At 46.9% G+C, this 17600-nt stretch overlaps 4 protein-coding genes across 4 annotated transcripts; 1 reads left to right on the plus strand and 3 right to left on the minus strand.

Annotated features, from left to right (window-relative positions):
* Positions 1-3627: 3627 nt before the first annotated feature.
* ppp3r1b (protein phosphatase 3 (formerly 2B), regulatory s1ubunit B, alpha isoform, b) lies at positions 3628-7360 on the minus strand. Its single transcript, XM_083906265.1, has 6 exons — positions 7193-7360; positions 6457-6496; positions 5687-5863; positions 5552-5611; positions 5065-5249; positions 3628-4783 (listed from the first exon to the last, which is right to left on the minus strand). The coding sequence occupies exons 1-6, from the start codon at positions 7193-7195 to the stop codon at positions 4736-4738; spliced, it is 513 nt and encodes a 170-aa protein (XP_083762391.1). The 5' UTR covers positions 7196-7360; the 3' UTR covers positions 3628-4735.
* Positions 7361-9896: 2536 nt separating this feature from the next.
* cnrip1a (cannabinoid receptor interacting protein 1a) lies at positions 9897-11041 on the minus strand (the record flags this gene model as incomplete). Its single annotated transcript, XM_083906125.1, has 3 exons — positions 9897-10061; positions 10136-10280; positions 10863-11041. The coding sequence occupies 3 exons, from the start codon at positions 11039-11041 to the stop codon at positions 9897-9899; spliced, it is 489 nt and encodes a 162-aa protein (XP_083762251.1).
* Positions 11042-11591: 550 nt separating this feature from the next.
* On the minus strand, positions 11592-12906 carry fbxo48 (F-box protein 48). The gene is made up of 3 exons (XM_083906375.1): positions 12873-12906; positions 11966-12319; positions 11592-11836 (listed from the first exon to the last, which is right to left on the minus strand). Exons 2-3 carry the CDS (start codon positions 12302-12304, stop codon positions 11675-11677), a joined length of 501 nt encoding a protein of 166 aa, XP_083762501.1. The 5' UTR covers positions 12305-12319; positions 12873-12906; the 3' UTR covers positions 11592-11674.
* Positions 12907-13432: 526 nt separating this feature from the next.
* aplf (aprataxin and PNKP like factor) lies at positions 13433-17542 on the plus strand. Its single transcript, XM_083905698.1, has 10 exons — positions 13433-13551; positions 13656-13789; positions 14089-14160; positions 14297-14490; positions 14967-15141; positions 15425-15566; positions 15653-15965; positions 16047-16175; positions 16867-16913; positions 16986-17542. Exons 2-10 carry the CDS (start codon positions 13697-13699, stop codon positions 17162-17164), a joined length of 1344 nt encoding a protein of 447 aa, XP_083761824.1. The 5' UTR covers positions 13433-13551; positions 13656-13696; the 3' UTR covers positions 17165-17542.
* The last annotated feature ends 58 nt before the right edge of the window (positions 17543-17600 follow it).

Here is a 17600-nt window from a genome sequence, read left to right on the forward strand (position 1 = left end):
TCCAGGCCTGTATGTGGTGCTGTGACAGGAACATGTTCGCTTTGTAAAAACGTTATTTTTAAATAAAGCTTTATTTGAATACATTACATTGCTATCTATCTATGTGTCCTTATAGCTTTGATGATGTCATCATAGATCTGTTTTTGGTGTATTTCTGTGCCAGCGCCACATACTGGTCTGACATATGTACTACAGCGTCTAGAGTGGCCCTCAGTCAGGTGTGTGTTGACCTCTGACATGTGTTGACCTCTAACATGTGTTGACCTCTGACCTGTGTTGACCCCTGACCTGTGTTGACCCCTGACATGTGTTGACCCCTGACATGTGTTGACCTCTGACCTGTGTTGACCTCTGACCTGTGTTGACCTCTGACCTGTGTTGACCTCTGACATGTGTTGACCCCTGACATGTGTTGACCTCTGACATGTGTTGACCTCTGACATGTGTTGACCTCTGACCTCTGACATGTGTTGACGTAGACTTCAAGACTCCGACCAGAATGTTTGGATCCAGAACCGAGTCTCCTCACAACGACTCAGACCACGTCCAGCAGGACATCATCTGGGACGCCACGTCTCCTTCACCCAACAGACTCAGAGGTAAACAGTCAGTGATCGGTCAGTGATCAGTCAGTGATCGGTCAATGATCGGTCAGTGATCGGTCAGTGATCGGTCACTCTGACGGTCATGTGATCAGTGATCACGATAACTGTTTTTAATCTGCAGGTAAAAGAGGAAGAAAACAAGTGAGTGGATTTGTGAACATCTCAGAGATCGTCAACAGGATCGCTCCAAAGGTCTGCACACACACACACACACACACACACACACACACACACACACACACACACACACACACACACACACACACACACACACAGTGTGTTGATGTTGTTGTGTTTGTGTAGCACGGCCGTCCTCAGGTGATGGAACCCACGTTACAGCAGTGGATTGGAGACAGCGCCACCATCCCCTGCACTCCAGAAGTTCACGTCCTCAAACCCAAGAAGAAATCCCCCAGGTGAGTTTGAACTCTGACCTTTGACCTTTGACCCCTGACACCAGTTAAATCACTGATGTGATGTCTGTGATGTCTGTGATGTCTGTGCCTCAGAGCGAGCGCGGTGGACGACCTGCTGAAACTGGCCAAACAGTTTGACTTCACCATGTTTCATCGGGACGAGGACGTGGTGGAGGACGTGCACCAGCAGAGTCTGGAGCTTCTGTCTGAGGACATACTGGACCCTGAGGACGTCCTGGACCCTGAGGACGTCCTGGACCCTGAGGACGTCCTGGACCCTGAGGACAACAAGGAGACAGACGGTCACCGTCTTCACCTCGACCAACACACAGACGATGACTTAGATGTTCTCTTTGATGAACCAACGCAGCGCATCAGCGGGAACCTGAGTCCGCCGGCGTCTGCTCAGGGGTCAGAGGTCAAAGCTGCTGTAGCGCCCTCTGCTGGTGGCAGCACGGACACGTTTGTGGACGACTGGGAAAACGACGAGCTGCTAAATGACTCTCTGGTGTTGGACATGACCCAGAATCCACACAAGTTCTCCGCTCCGAAGTTCTGCTCCACCCAGAGACTGTGCAGTGACGCTGCGGCCACAGGGGGCGCTCTGCTCACACAGTCGGCTGTTTCCAAAGCCGAAAAGACAAACGTGCGTCAAAGAGCGACTTTCAGACTGGAGACAAGTCCTCAGTCGTCAGAGAGGACGACTCGGACGCACTGCCGCTCAAAAACAGCAGGTGGCAACGCTGAGCGGAGCAGGTTTTTATACGACGCAGGATCACAGCGACACCGACAGACGTCAAACACACAGACATCCAAGGTTTCCAAAACATCCGGATCTGAACTACAGGACCTGGACCAGGACCTGGACCAGGACCTGGACGTCTTCTTTTCATCAGAGCCGGTGTGGGACGACCCAGCTGACGACGAGCTGCTGTGTGAGGTGTGTGAGGACGTGGAGAACCAGATCCAGAACAAACCTGCTGCACAGACTCAGAGGACGACTCTACAGTCGGCCAATCAGCAGCCTTTACTTCTCAAAGACACGCCCACAGGCGGGTTAGCTCCGGGTAAACACGCCTCTAACATCACTGCAGGTGAACGAGTGAACGCAGCGACGCATTCTTTCACCAACACACAAACTGAAAGTCTGCGAAGAGGAGGCGGAGCTAAACTAGCTGCTGCTGCAGCGCCACCACCAGCACCACTGAGGAACAACAACAAAGAGCAGTTCACCTTCAAGACGCCCAGCAACTGGAACCATGTGACCAACACAGGTCTTTATGCTTAGCTAGGCTAATCATTTATGGCCTTATGCTAAGCTAGGCTAACAGTTTATGTCATTATGCTAAGCTTGGCTAAGAGTTTATGTCCTTATGCTAAGCTAGGCTAACAGTTCATATCTTTATGCTAAGCAAGGCTAACAGTTTATGTCCTTATGCTAAGCTAGGCTAACCGTTTGTTCTGCTGACACAGGGATGGATTTGATTAACAACACACAAATGGAACATTTGTGGCGAGGAGGCGGAGTTACGTCAGCTGGTGCTGCTGTTGCAGCGCCACCACTAGCACCACTGAGGAACAACAACAAAGAGCAGTTCACCTTCAAGAAGCCCAGCAACCGGAACCATGTAACCAACCCAGGTCATTATGCTAAGCTAGGCTAACAGTTTATGTCCTTATGCTAAGCTAGGCTAACCGTTTATATCTTTATGCTAAGCTAGGCCAACCGTTCAGGTCCCTATGCTAAGCTAGGCTAACAGTTTGTTCTGCTGACACAGGGAAGGATTCGATTAACAACACACAAACGGAATGTTTGTGGCGAGGAGGCGGAGCAACGTCAGCTGCTGCTGCTGCTGCTGCAGCGCCACCACCAGCACCACTGAGGAACAACAACAAAGAGCAGTTCACCTTCCATAAGCCCAGCAACAAAGGTAAGAACACGTCATCGATTAGTCAGGTCTGATCTGGACACGACGATCAAACCTGAGTGGGCGGAGTCTAAACTGTGTTTCGTCGTAGTTGTGGGAAAATGTTCGTCCGCTGAGATCGAGTTGAAGAAGCTGCAGGCGATGGAGCGACGACGACAGAGACTTCAGGCCGCCGCCCACAAACTCACCTGACCCCACACAGGAAGTAACCACCGTAAGACGGCATTTCAAATTAAATGTCTGGACATGATTTCAAATTTGTTTTAAAATTAAACTTTCTTCACTTTTATTCTGAAAAATCCACTGATGTGTATTTTTAAAGGACCAATTCAACAATTTGCTGATTTACTTTATTTTCCTTGGACATTTTTGCCTTTATTTTGGTAAAAACACCATTGCATGATTACAAACAGGAAGTGATCAATGGTTTCCCTGCTGCCTGTCATTATGCTTGCTAGGCTTCCACTCTTAATGCTAAGCTAGGCTAACACTTCATCTTATTTATTGTAATTTCAGAGTAAAGGTTTATTTTCCCATGTGTCAGCACTTTAATTAACAATAAATACATTTCTATGATCTCATGACTGATCTTTATGACAGTGGACCACATAAGGCCTGAGGCCCTCTGCTGGTTAGCATTAGCATTAGCTCAGAAGGACAAATGAAAACAGACAGAGAGACATTTATTTGCGTTTATTTCCAGTGTGAAACCTCAGATTTAAAAACCAACAAAGACGTTTGAGTTTCGTCAACGTGACGTCGGTCGTCCGTTAACACGAGCTAAAACTCTGAAAATACAAAACAAAACGAGTTACATCATCATCATCATCATCATCATCCAAAACAAGAACAATAATAATAGAATATCATCAGTCAATAAATAAAGCGACTTCCCATGGTTTCTATGAATCATGCATCAAAACGTTAGTTTAAAAATGTAAATATTCGCGTCGTCATCAGTTCAAATGTAAACAGTCGGCGCGTCACTGTGACGTCACGCAGCATGCACCAAAGACACAAACAGGAAACGGGTCAGTGAACGCATCACAGCGTCGCCGTGACGTCGTCTGGTTTTTCTCCTCGTTCACGACACGAGCGGCAAACACAAGAAAAGCTGCTTTTATCCATCGCTCAAATCTGATATTTGACACCTGAATGCACCTGCAGGGGGCGACACTGTGCAGCTGGAAACACCTGGACACAAAACTACTGACGCACTTTGAACGCGTCGTGCTGCGTTCAGGTCGTGTTGGAATTGAACCATTTTAAAGAAAACATTGGCAACGATCGTGATGATGAATGAAATCTAAACGTCCTGAGGCGTCACATGACCTCCGATCAACTAATAAATAAATATAAATACAAACATTCATCAGCTGATCGGGTCACCTGACCGGGTCACCTGACACACCACTTCCTGTTCAGTCACAAAAGGTCGACGTTTGGCTTCAGGACGCGCACGTGTGTGTGTGTAGAGAGTGTGTGTGTGTTTGAGAGAGAGAGAGAGAGAGGGTGTGTGTGTGTGAGAGAGAGTGTGTGTGTGTAGAGTGTGTGTGTTTGTGAGAGAGAGAGTGTGTGTGTGTGAGAGAAAGTGTGTTTATGAGAGAGAGAGTGTGTGTGTTTGAGAGAGAGTGAGTGTGTCTGTGTGAGAGAGAGAGAATGTGTGTGTGTGAGAAAGAGAGAGAATGTGTGTGTGTGAGAAAGAGAAAGAGAACGTGTGTGTGTATAAAGAGAGAGAGAGTGAGTGTGTCTGTGTGAGAGAGAGAGAATGCGTGTGTGTGTGAGGTCAGACGTCGACCACCATCTTCTTGTGAATGTCCAATCCTCCAACGACCTGCAGGGGGAGACAAAGAGCTGAGGGTCAAAGGTCGTTTCTGATGTCAGTCAGTACCTGGATTTGTGGTGGAAACGACTTCCTGTCCCTGCTAATGCTAACGCTAACAGCGGTGGTTACCATGATGACCAACGCTAACGAAACAAACCTGTCCCTTATTATTTTTTTTTACTGAGAAGCAAAGTCAGTGGCGAGAGCGGGGTTAGCCGTTAGCTCAGAGAGCGGGGTTAGCCGTTAGCTCAGAGAGAGGGGTTAGCGTATTTGTGTATGTGAAAACTCACGGCGCAGAACTCTTCGAAGGATATCCGTCCGTCTCCGTCTTTGTCGGCGTTGATGATAGTTTTGTCGACGATCTGCTGCAGCTGCGTGTCCTTCAGGTTGTTTCCCACCATCATCTTCAGGACCTGGAACAGCTCGCCGTTAGAGATGAAGCCGTCTTTGTCCATGTCGTAGATCCTGAAGGCGACTGTGGGGACACACGGGCGCCACAGGGGGGCGCAGGTGAGCTACTGCTGTCAACGTACGTGTGTGTGTGTGTGTGTGTTCAGGTTTCCTAAATCAGATTTAATCTCTTAACTAAAGACTGAGTCAGTTTAAGTCACAGAGAACTGATTTTCTGGGTGGACTTTGGTGTTTTCTGTCATTATAATAATAATAATAATAACTATAAATAATCATTTCTAATTATAATAATAATAAATAATCATTTCTAATGAATCAAATGTCTGTGATGATGATGATGATGATGATGTGATGAAGAACACTTACAGCGCAGCTTCTGCTCTTTATCACCTTTGACACTAAACTGTGAAACTCCTTCGATGAACTCTGTGAAAAACAAAGCAGAATAAACGTGTGACTTTGTTCAGATTATCTTCAGATTATAATCCCAGGTGCTTTTACCCTGAAAGTCCACCTCTCCGTTCCCGTCGGTGTCGAATATGTCGATGACTCTCTGGACCAGAGGGTTCTGCTGGAGCTCAGGTAAAGACATGAACTCCTCCACGCTCAGAGAACCAGAATTATCCAGGTCCAGTTTCTTAAACCTCTTCCCGAGCCTCTTAATCTCATCAGCGTCGACTGAAACACAGACACGAGGACACGGAGACGGATGTGAGACGAGGACATGACTGTGGACATGTGGACACGCCTGAGTTCACCTGCGTCTCACTTCCTGTCTCCTGTTTACAAACTCACCTGCTCTCCTGTTTGTGGCGGCCATGACGGCTCAGACTGAAGCAGCAGCTCATGCTAATCCTCAGTCATGTGACGCGACTCTGCGCTAATCACTGATCTAAGCACTGTGGACACATCTGTTCTCAGCCTCGTGTCTTTTATTTTGACGAGTCGCAGGAAGTCAGTTTTACACGTCAAAGTTTCAGTAGCTCTTTAATGTTAGCAGAATGTTGCTAACATGCTACGACTGTGATTTATCTTTAACACCATTCGTGGAGCCGTTGGCACTGTTAGCTGCAGACCAGCTGTTAGCTCAGGGTTAGCGGTTAGCTGCAAATTGTGCTTATTATGAACGTGTTATTGTTACTAACAGTGTGTGAACGTGTGATTATGAACGTGTTATTGTTACTAACAGTGTATGAACGTGTTATTATGAACGTGTTATTGTTACTAACAGTGTGTGAACGTGTGATTATGAACGTGTTATTGTTACTTACAGTGTGAACACATTTCCAGAGGATAACTCGCTTCATTTCCCTGAAGAAGAGAAACATTATGACAATGAAAACAAAGTCTCAATTTAAGATTTAATTAATATTTTAAGAGAAAAAAAAAACCTCTTTCACACACACACACACACACATATAGTCAGTACTCCCTTAATATTAAATAATACATGTATTATTACATGTAATGTACATGACGGATAATTATATTATTTACACACAGATGTTGTAAATGACTAATACAAACACATATTTGTTATGATATAAAGCAGTGAATCTAGTGAAAAAACGCTCGTAAACAGTAAAGCTACAAACATCATAAACACATAATAACCTGAAACATTTCCGGTTTCCAAAAGATGAGCTTTTATTTTTCTTAATGTAATCGTGCTCCACTTCCGGTGGTACGCCTCCAGCTCGTAGTTTGCTAGTTAGTTAGCCTAGCATCGTAGCTACACTGTACGAACGCACAGATCAGTCGTATCAGACATGAACGAATGAATGATGACGTGTGAACACATGAACTGCTGCGTCACAGCGTCGGTGACCCGCGGGCTAACATGCGGCTAACGCTAGCTTCGGGGAAAAAACAACAATCCCAGCGCTAACCTGAGGCTAACGTGAGCTAACGTGAGCTAACCTGAGGCTAACGGCAGCTAACGGTCCTCAGTGGCTGCACACACACACACACACACACACACTTTAAATAAATAAAAACGCTGCTCACCATGTTTGCTTTAGCGTCTCACGCACGAACCGTTACCGAGTCAGAACCGAACCACAGACACACGACGTTCTGCCGAACACCGAGCAGCGGGCACCGGTACCGAGAGAGAGAGAGAGAGAGAGCACGGAGAAGAGCGGAGAGAGAGAGAGACGCTCACAACCACTTACACAATCAGTTTTTACGTAACATTTACGTGACGCTCTTTCCTGTGGTATTCACGACGTGAACTCAGGTTGTCTCACAGCGTGTGTTGTCATGAGGAAGTTCCCTATGTAGCGCCCCCTGCAGTTCTAATCTGTCAGCATTATTAGCACATTTGTAGCTACGCTGTCGTTTGTACGCTTTTGTTTTGAGTGGCTGTTTGTTTGTTTGTGTGTGTACACACGCTGCCACACACACACGTATTACGTTAGAACAACAAAGATGTTTTGATGTTATAACGAGAAAACATCTTATCTCTAAATAACGTAATAGTTTCTCGTTATAACGTAATAGTTTCTTGTTATAACGTAATAGATTCTCAAAATAACGTAATAGTTTCTCGTTATAACGTAATAGTTTCTCGAAATAACGTAATAGTATCTTGTTATAACGCAATAGTTTCTCGTTACAACGTAAAAGTTTCTCGTTATAACACAATAGTTTCTTGTTATAACGTAATAGTTTCTCGTTATAACGTAAAAGTTTCTCGAAATAACGTAATAGTTTCTCGTTATAACACAATAGTTTCTCGTTATAATGAGAAAACAATCTTATCTCATTATAACGTAATACTGAGCACCCCACACTTTTTTTGTATGTGTGGCAGCAATACGCTTGCCTATGTTTGTGCTTCCACACTTGCACTTGCCAATATGACCAACAGAGGCCACCAGAGGCTTGTTGCGTGAATGAGGTGAAAACATTTATCAAAACAAATGTGTTTAACAGACGAGTCTGCTGGATTTAGAGACAGTGCTGAGCTAACAATGCTAACGATGCTAACGATTCACTTTCACCCAAAACAACAAACACAAACACACGGTTGGTTTTCCGTGGTTTTTATTCTTTCACTTCAACAACGTAACCGAACAGCAAAGTTCTCACACTGACGTCGAAACAAAGGAACAAAGTCATCGAATTTGGCAAAATGAGTTCAGTACAAAATGCACAAAAACACACAAAAACACACAACATGAAGCATGACTCAGCAGTTTGTTTGCTCTGAGAGCAGCTGCCATTTTAGGAAACAACGTAAATTTAATCAGGTTTTATATATTTAAAATATCACTCACACTTTTTTTTATGTGACCCGGCCCCGCCCCCTCCTGGCCCCGCCCCTCCTTATGATCTTACCTGTTTACGAGTCAAGATGGCTGCTCTGAAAGCTGTTGTTTTGCCGTACACTCAGTACTGCCCCCTAGTGGTATCTGTGGACATGACCTTACACTGTCAAATACCAAAATAATGTGTATCTTAAAAGGAAGTGATTAGCATGTACGACTTAGCAAACATAACTTGAGGTCACTTTCTGTAACGTATGCTACATGCTAATAGCTACAAGGTGGTTTTATTTAGTTAAATATGACACACACACATTCACACACATCATAAATAAGGTTAAATACGAGCACAGGTGTCTTCAGCTAACACCTGTTAGCCGCAGTCACGTGATCGCTGTTGTTTGACGTGAATTTAAATACTCTCGTCAAATGCACCGATAGGTTTAGTGGCTAGCCTAGCGTAGCTTAGCATAAACTGTGACAGCAGGTGGGAAACTGTTAGCTTAGCATCGCAGATCTGTCGGAAGCTAAGGCTGACAGATTCATCACCTGCTTCCACACCTGAGAAGCGTCTTGATTCAGACTCCGCCTCCTTCTGCGATGCAGACGGAATCTGAACCAGGGTTAGTTACCATGGTTACCATGGTTAGTTAGCAGGGTTACCAGGGTTAGTTAGCATGGTTACCAGGGTTAACCATGCTAACTAACCATGGTAATTAACCCTGGTAACCATGGTTACCAGGGTTAATTACCATGGTTACCGCTGTCACTGCTGCACAATGAACCCCGTGATAGTTTGGGTGAAAGGGGGCGGGGCCTTATTATTACGTCACTGTAACGTAATCACACTTTGAATGCAGCGTCTGAAGGAGGCGGAGCTTGAAGTGAGACGCCGCTCTGGACGTGTTACTGTAACGCAGTGTTTGTTCTGTGCTCTAACACACTGTCTGCTGACTGTGCTGTGAGCGCCCCCTGCTGCTGAGGGAGGGAAAAACATTTCACAGAGTCTCCACCAATCAAATATAAATGTAAACCACTCACTCTCTCACACCAAAGTCACTCACCCTCACACAAATCACTGACTTTGGTGTGAGAGAGTGAGTGGTTTACCACTGAGATAAAGACGTGATCATGTGACTTTTATTCAGTTTCTAAAAATCAGTTTTTCCCGGTGTCTCTGCTGGCAGCCATTTTGTTTTCACTGAGCTGTGTGTGTGTGTGGGGGGCTGTCTCTCAGCAGCAGGGGGCGCTCACAGCACAGTCAGTGTTTACTGTGTGTCAGTACCACACACAAACACAACAACGACGCTCTATAAAAGAGAGATTTTTGAGCCATTCTGTCGGCCATTTTGTTTGTCCTGAGTGTTGGCGGTGGTTCAGAGAGCAGCTTTAAAGCACGGCGTCACAGGTCCAGGTCCAGGTCCAGGTCCAGGTCTGTGGACTCAGTTGAACGTCTCCTTGTTGATCCACATCAGGGTCCTGGTCTCGTTGGGTTTACACTCGTACTGGATGCAGCTGAACTGGTTCCCACACTGACAGTGCTCCCTCTTGTAGTAGTTGTAATACTTTGCCTGCCACACCGTCTCAAAGGTCCCCGCGCTGTAGAACTACAAACACACAGTTACACACAGTCAGAGGACACACACACAGTCTGTCCTCAGTGTCCTCAGTGTCCTCTCACCTCGATGCTAACTTGGACAGGTTGTCTGTCTCCACTCTTGGTGTGAGGGACGCCCTCAGTGATGTACTGACCGTGATAAACCACAGAGTCCTCGTCTCTGGACTGTTGCTCCAGAGGGAAGACCACGCCCCCAATGTTCATGTTGCTGTGGAGACGGAGAGAGGAGGCGTGTCATGTACGTCAATCATGCGATTATCTTCACCTGTAAATAAACCACGCCCCCTGTCACCTGCATCATCTTCACCAGTAAATTAACCACGCCCCCTGTGACCTGCATCATCACTAGTAAATAAACCACGCCCCCTGTGACCTGCATCATCACTAGTAAATAAACCACGCCCCCTGTGACCTGCATCATCACTAGTAAATAAACCACGCCCCCTGTGACCTGCATCATCACTAGTAAATAAACCACGCCCCCTGTGACCTGCATCATCAAGTAAATTAACCACGCCCCCTGTCACCTGCATCATCATCACTCATAAATAAACCACGCCCCCTGTGACCTGCATCATTCTCACTCAAAAATTAACCACGCCCCCTGTGACCTGCATCATCACGAGTAAATTAACCACGCCCCCTGTCACCTGCATCATTCTCACTCAAAAATTAACCACGCCCCCTGTGACCTGCAGCAGCAGTCGCTGATGAATGATGTGTGTGTTTGTGTGTTGAGGCCAGCAGGTGGCGCAGTCGCAGCAGTTAATGAGGTAAATGTCAGTCTTACGTGGCCTCCACGCTCCCGGGCTTCATCACCACCTCCATCTTGTATTTAGAGCCCGTCAGTAGTTTGATGGTCCGCGTTTGACCGAAGCGGCTTCCGTCCACTTTGAAGAACACCGCTCCGTCGTTCGGCTGAATCTTCAAAGAGATGGAGATGTGGATGAGCGCGGGAACGGCGTCCATGTTCGCGGCTTCTCCGCCTCCGTCTGTCCGTGCGTGCGTGCGTGTGTGTGTGTGTGTGTGTCCGTCTGTCCGTGCGCGTGTGTGTGTGTGTGTGGTCCGGCGCTGCTTCGGCTGTGGCTCGGTGTTGTTCGGTGTTGTGGGGGCGGGGTCAGGGTTGGAGGCGGATGCTGCGGTGGATGCGGAGACTGAGACGCTTCCGGCTACCTCTTTCAAAATAAAAGCGTTTTCTCCACTACTTCCGGTGTTATTCATCCATTTTGTGTTTGATCCTTGAATTATCATATTATGACCTTTAATTATCTTATGATTACTTTTATTACCTTTATTTATCAGTGTTAATTTAGGTAAATAATAATTATATTTACTCTATAAAATGAAATAACTTTCATTTAGCTATTTTTGCTATATTATCATTCGTTTCATAGTTTTTTGATTTATTTACTGTATTTATTTGGATTTTATTCACAAAAATTAAAAAATCAAATTAGAGGTAAAGTTCAGTTTTCTTTACTCACATGCACAGTTACACACACACACACACACACACTGTTTCACATTCATTTAAAGGTTTTCTTTCATTTTTCATAAAAAGTCCAAATGTTTATGTACAATTATAAAGAATAAAATGTCCCGTCATCTGTCAAGCTCAGCCTGAAGGATTTCTCCCCACGTCTCCGCGTCCAGCGCCACCATCCTCCGACCAATCAGCTGCTCCGCTGACGTCACATGACTGTAGCGTCCTTTCAGCCAGTCTGTCTTCACACGGCTGCGAGTGTAGTTCTTCACCACAGTCACCTGTCCAACATCAGGGGACATCAGGAGACATCAGGAGACAATAAGAGACAATAAGAGACAATCAGGGGACAATCAGAGACAACATCTGGAGACAATCAGAGCATGTTAAACACCACTAAAGACACAGACCTTCCAGGACAGGCCGTCCCTCCTGTCCCCATCCACTTCCCTCTGACACACAGCACTGATCAGAAGACACTGTGTCCTCCACAGATGATCACTGTCCTCGATGATGTCCCTCCACCGTCTGCAGGTCTGAGACGCGCTGCAGAGACTCACTGTGTCCAGATCCTCAAAGATCTTCACACTCATCTCTGTCGGCAGAGTTTCTGCAAAGTTCAGAGGCCGAATGTCTCCAGAGGACATCAGAGTGTCTCCAGAGGACGTCAGAGTGTCTCCAGAGGACATCAGAGTGTCTCCAGAGGACGTCAGGGACGCCTGTCCTCCACAGAGGTCATGCTTCGTCATAGCTCAGTTTAAAAGCTGCTGACAAGACAGAGACATGATGTCATCATCACGTGACGTCACACTCACATCAGTCCACAACATCAAATCAGGAGAGGGCGCCGACTAGTGGCCGCTCTAAGCAGCTGCACACACGTGTCCCTTCAGTGGACATGAGACACTGACTGTGTCCATCACCAGAGAGGACACGAGGACACGTCCTGTCCTCAGAGACAGTCACGTGATGTCCAGCACAGGTCTCGCGCAGCAGAACTGGGCGTTTGTCAACAAGCCCCGCCCCCTCGTGTCCCTGACACGTGACTGAGGTTAAAAACACTTTAATGAGAATAAACGTGTTTTTATGACGCAGCTCAAACACAGTGAGGCTAACAGCAGCAGCTAGCTTAGCTCGCTAACTCTTGTTTTGAATTGTCTTGTTACACAAATATACGTCCGTACATATATACACACACACGTGTACATATATATGTGTATATACACACACACGTGTACATATATATGTGTATATACACACACACGTGTACATATATGTGATGTATAGTGAGTGAGAGGACGAACGTTGTTCTCTTACCTCCGTGTTTTCGTCTGACAGTCGAACATTTAAATGTCCAGACGCTTGTTTACCTACGTCATCGCGTTTGGTGGAGTGCGCATGCGCACAAGAGTACCGCTCCCACAAATCAAAATATCGTTTGACTCTAATGCGGAAGTGTTGTCATTGCTTACTTTTTCATCGTTTTTTATAATCAGTCTGTTTACTGAATGGATCAATTATAGCTCCTATTAAATTCGGCTAAACGAATAGAATCGAAAAAGAAACGACAATACAACTATATCTGCATTTCTTTTTTTATTATTTCACAAACTTTTTTTTTCTTTTTCAAATCGATCGCTGAGAAAACACAGCAGTGTGTGCTGCATGATGCCGATTTAAAGACTGTTATTGACTTAAAAATGAAACGTTTTCAGATTCCGTTTACACACACGATAATTATGTGTACACACGCAAAACGTTTTAAAATGACGAGAAATCCGGGCGGAATTCAGTCAATGTGGGCGGGGCCTGCACCGTGCTGGACTGCGCATGCTCTTCTGTATCCCGGAAGTTTTGAATCGAGTCGCGGAGAAAGTGAGAAAGTGGAGGCTCTTGTTTGTGTTCTGCACACATTTGTTTGTGAGTTAGCTAGTTAGTTAGCTAGCTAGTTAGCTAGTTAGCTCGGGGTTCGAGCAGCACCTACCGGCCGCTTCAGGTAACGCTTCACCACCGCCGTGAGTTTCTGTGTTTGAACTCGAGTCAAAGACAGTTTACCAACTGTTGTTGTTGTTGTTGTTGTTGTTGTTGTTGTTGTTGTAGTAGTAGTAGCTGCCGCTGACGTCACCTCAGTCCAGTTGCTCATGTCCGGTTTCCTCCTGGTTCCGGTGGACGGCGGAGCTCCGGTCCACGTGCCGCCGGGAGACACGGTGCTGGGCCGCGGGCCGCTGCTGTCGGTGAGTTTAAAGGAATCTGTCCTTTGACCTGGTGACCTTTGACCTGACTGACACCACGACACTGACCTGTCAAATCTGAATTTATGTCTTCATTTCTATTTTATTATCTTTGACTAAATGAACATATATGTGTGAACATGTAAATGTGACAACGCTGTGTTGGTCAGAGACCAGGAACACTCACACACTCACACACACACTCACACACACACACACTCACACACTCACACACTCACACACTCACACACTCACACACTCACACACTCACACAGTGACCTCTGACCCTCTCTCTGTCTCAGGTCAGTGACCGAAGGATTTCACGACATCACGCTGTTCTGCAGAATGTGGAGGGAAAACTGAGACTGAAACCTGTGAGGACACACACACACACAGACACACACACACTGATCAGTGATGATGGTTCTAATCCTCAGACTCAGACTCACACACACACACACACACACACACACACACACACTGATCAGTGATGATGGTTCTAATCCTCAGACTCATGTGAACCCCTGCTTCATCCACTCACCTTCTGTCACTGATGACCTTCGACCTCTGCTCAAAGACTCATGGTGTCCTCTTGTCCACGGAGACGTCTTCTCTCTGCTGCCGGGACACTTTGTCTACAGGGTGACAGAAGTGGGCGGGGCCAGAGTGACAGCAGTGGGCGGAGCCAGAGACACTTTAGCCAGGTACGTCCACCAGTGGTGAATACATGAGTGTGTGTGTGAGTGTGTGTCTGTGTGTGTGTGTGTGTCTGTGTGTGTGTGTGTGTGTGTGTCTGTGTGTGTGTGTGTGTGATCGTTATCATCTGTTTGAAATGGAGACGAGGAACATGAAGATCAGGTGAAGTCCACCATCACTGTCACATGATCTCTGTAAACCACTCACTCTCTCACACCAAAGTCACTCACTCTCCCACACCAAACTTAACTCAGTGACACAAAGTGACCACACGAGGCAGCAGAGGACCAGCAGCTCCTGTGTCCCTGTGAGTTAAAATCACTGGTTTTCTCTGTGGACTTTGGTGTGGGAGAGTGAGTGACTTTGGTGTGGGAGAGTGAGTGGTTTACAAACACTGAGATAAAGACGTGATCATGTGACTTAAATTAATAAAATCTATATAAAAAAAAAAACCTGAACTATCCCTTTATGTCACTTCCTGTAGAAATGGTCACAAAGAGAAACAGGAAGAGGAGGAGCTTCCCCATCCTCCAGAGCCAGACGTGGAGCCGAATCGTCCAATCAGAGCAAACAGTGGACAGACTCCGCCTCATGAGGAGTCACCAGGCCTATCAGAGGAGGAGGAGGAGCCAAGTCCAAACAGACATTTAAATGATCAGGTTTGTTGACAGAGGTCAGGTGATCTCACTGTGAGGTCGTGACCTGACAGAGCTAGGTTAGCATTAGCTTAGCATTAGCCTTAGGTAAGTAGTTAACTTAGACTTAGAACATTTATTTTAGCATTAGCTCCAGGTGGGTTATAAATTAGCATTAGCCTCAGGGGAGGAGTGAGCTTAGCATTAGCTCCAGGTGAGTAGTTAGCGTAGCATTAGCTGCAGGACAGTGGTGTAATGTGGTGATGTGGGCGGAGCTTCAAGAGATTGACCCCTCTGTGTGCGACAGGAAGACAAAGCCGTCAGAGAGGAAGTGGACGATGATGATGATGAAGGGGGCGGAGCCTCATCGGTCATGAGGACCAGAGTGTTACCTGCGTGGATGATGGCCGTCGTATCTACACCGCATGGCTCCTCCCACAAACCTAAAGGTACCGCCCAGGATGACTTCCTGTCATGTGATCAGTAGCAATGATGTCATCACTGTGATGTCACATATAAGCTGTTTATGTTATAGTCGAGTCGGTGAAAAGAAGAACCGCCCCTAAACAGGCCACGCCCCCTGCAGCCGACTCTCCTGAGGAGGCGGAGCTCAGTGAGGAGGAGGAGGAGGAGCCGAGACCAAGGAAGAAGAGGAGGAGGAAGGTGAGGGACGTCAGTGATGAAGAGGAGACACCAGAGGCCACGCCCACTGCCGTCATTGACTCCGCCTCCACCACCACACGAGCCTCTGACATCAGTGAACCTGAGGACAACAGGAAGTCCTCTGTCCCCGCTCTGTCCAGACGTCCACTCAGAACACCGTGTCCATACGGGCGGGACTGTTACAGGTGCGTCCACAAACCACCACCAGGGGGCCACCACTGCACGTTCGTTGTCTTTCACCGTGTGTCTGTTTTTATTCGTCCCAGGAAAAACCCACTCCATTTCCAGGAGTGCAGTCACCCTGAGGACACAGACTATGAGGACGAGGACGAGGACGAGGACGAGGGGACGGAGCTGGACCGACCAGAGTGTCCGTACGGTACTGACTGCTACAGGTGAGACGTCACAGTGTCCTTCAGAGTGTCCTTCAGAGGCGTTACAGTGTCCTTCACAGTGTCCTTCAGAGACGTCACAGTGTCCTTCAGAGACGTCACAGTGTCCTTCACAGTGTCCTTCAGAGGCGTTACAGTGTCCTTCTGAGTGTCCTTCAGAGACGTTACAGTGTCCTTCACAGTGTCCTTCAGAGACGTCACAGTGTCCTTCAGAGACGTTACAGTGTCCTTCACAGTGTCCTTCAGAGACGTTACAGTGTCCTTCAGAGACGTCACAGTGTCCTTTAGAGACGTCACAGTGTCCTTCACAGTGTCCTTCAGAGACGTCACAGTGTCCTTCAGAGACGTCACAGTGTCCTTCAGAGTGTCCTTCAGAGACGTCACAGTGTCCTTCACAGTGTCCTTCAGAGACGTCAGTGTCCTTCAGAGTGTCCTTCAGAGACGTCACAGTGTCCTTCACAGTGTCCTTCACAGTGTCCTTCAGAGGCGTCACAGTGTCCTTCAGAGTGTCCTTCAGAGACATCACAGTGTCCTTCAGAGTGTCCTTCAGAGACGTCACAGTGTCCTTCAGAGGCGTCACAGTGTCCTTCAGAGTGTCCTTCAGAGACGTCACAGTGTCCTTCAGAGACATCACAATGTCCTTCATAGTGTCCTTCAGAGACGTCACAGTGTGTCTCTTTGTCCTCTGTTGCAGGAAGAATCCTCTCCACAGGAAAGAGTTCAGACACTCAAAGACACCAGGTGAGTCTCAGCAGCAGGGGGCGCTGTGGGCGTGGCCTGAGTCACATGTTGACCGTGTCGATGTCTCTGCAGCTCGTGCCACACGTACCGCCCCCAAGAAGAGCCCCGCCCACAACGAGGACTCTGACGACAGCTTCATCGACGACGACAGCGAGGACGTGGGGGACGACTCTGACTATGTCCCTCCTGAATCAGAGGACGTCCACAGACTGCAGAAGGAAGCAAAGGAGTTTCTGCAGAGCAGGAAGTAGACTTAGCCCACTTCCTGTTTGTCTTTCAGCTTTTTTTGGACTTTGATTTTTAAAGTTTTTTTGTTTTTTTTACTCGACACAAAACTTTAATGACACCTACGCACTGCTAAGCTAAGCTATGCAAAGCTACGCTAAGCTACACTATTCTGTGATACATACACCAATGTTCCATGCTACACTTTTTCGTACTCCCTTCACAAGTATGCTGTGCTATGCTACTGACGCTAATGTTTTCAACTTTATTAAACCAAACGTGGAGTTGTTGAGCATTAATGCTGCGGTCAATGCTGTTTCTCTAGCTCGAGGCTACGTAGGTTACGTTAGTCGTCTTCTGTAGCTGGAGGCTACGCTAGCCGTCTACTGTAGCTGGAGGCTACATGGGCCACGTTTGTTGTCGTTGTGTGTGAGTCGTAAAGTTTTAAACGTTTTTTAATGT

Source organism: Microchirus variegatus (genome assembly GCF_963457635.1).
Source record: "Microchirus variegatus genome assembly, chromosome: 19".
Taxonomy (NCBI): domain Eukaryota; kingdom Metazoa; phylum Chordata; class Actinopteri; order Pleuronectiformes; family Soleidae; genus Microchirus; species Microchirus variegatus.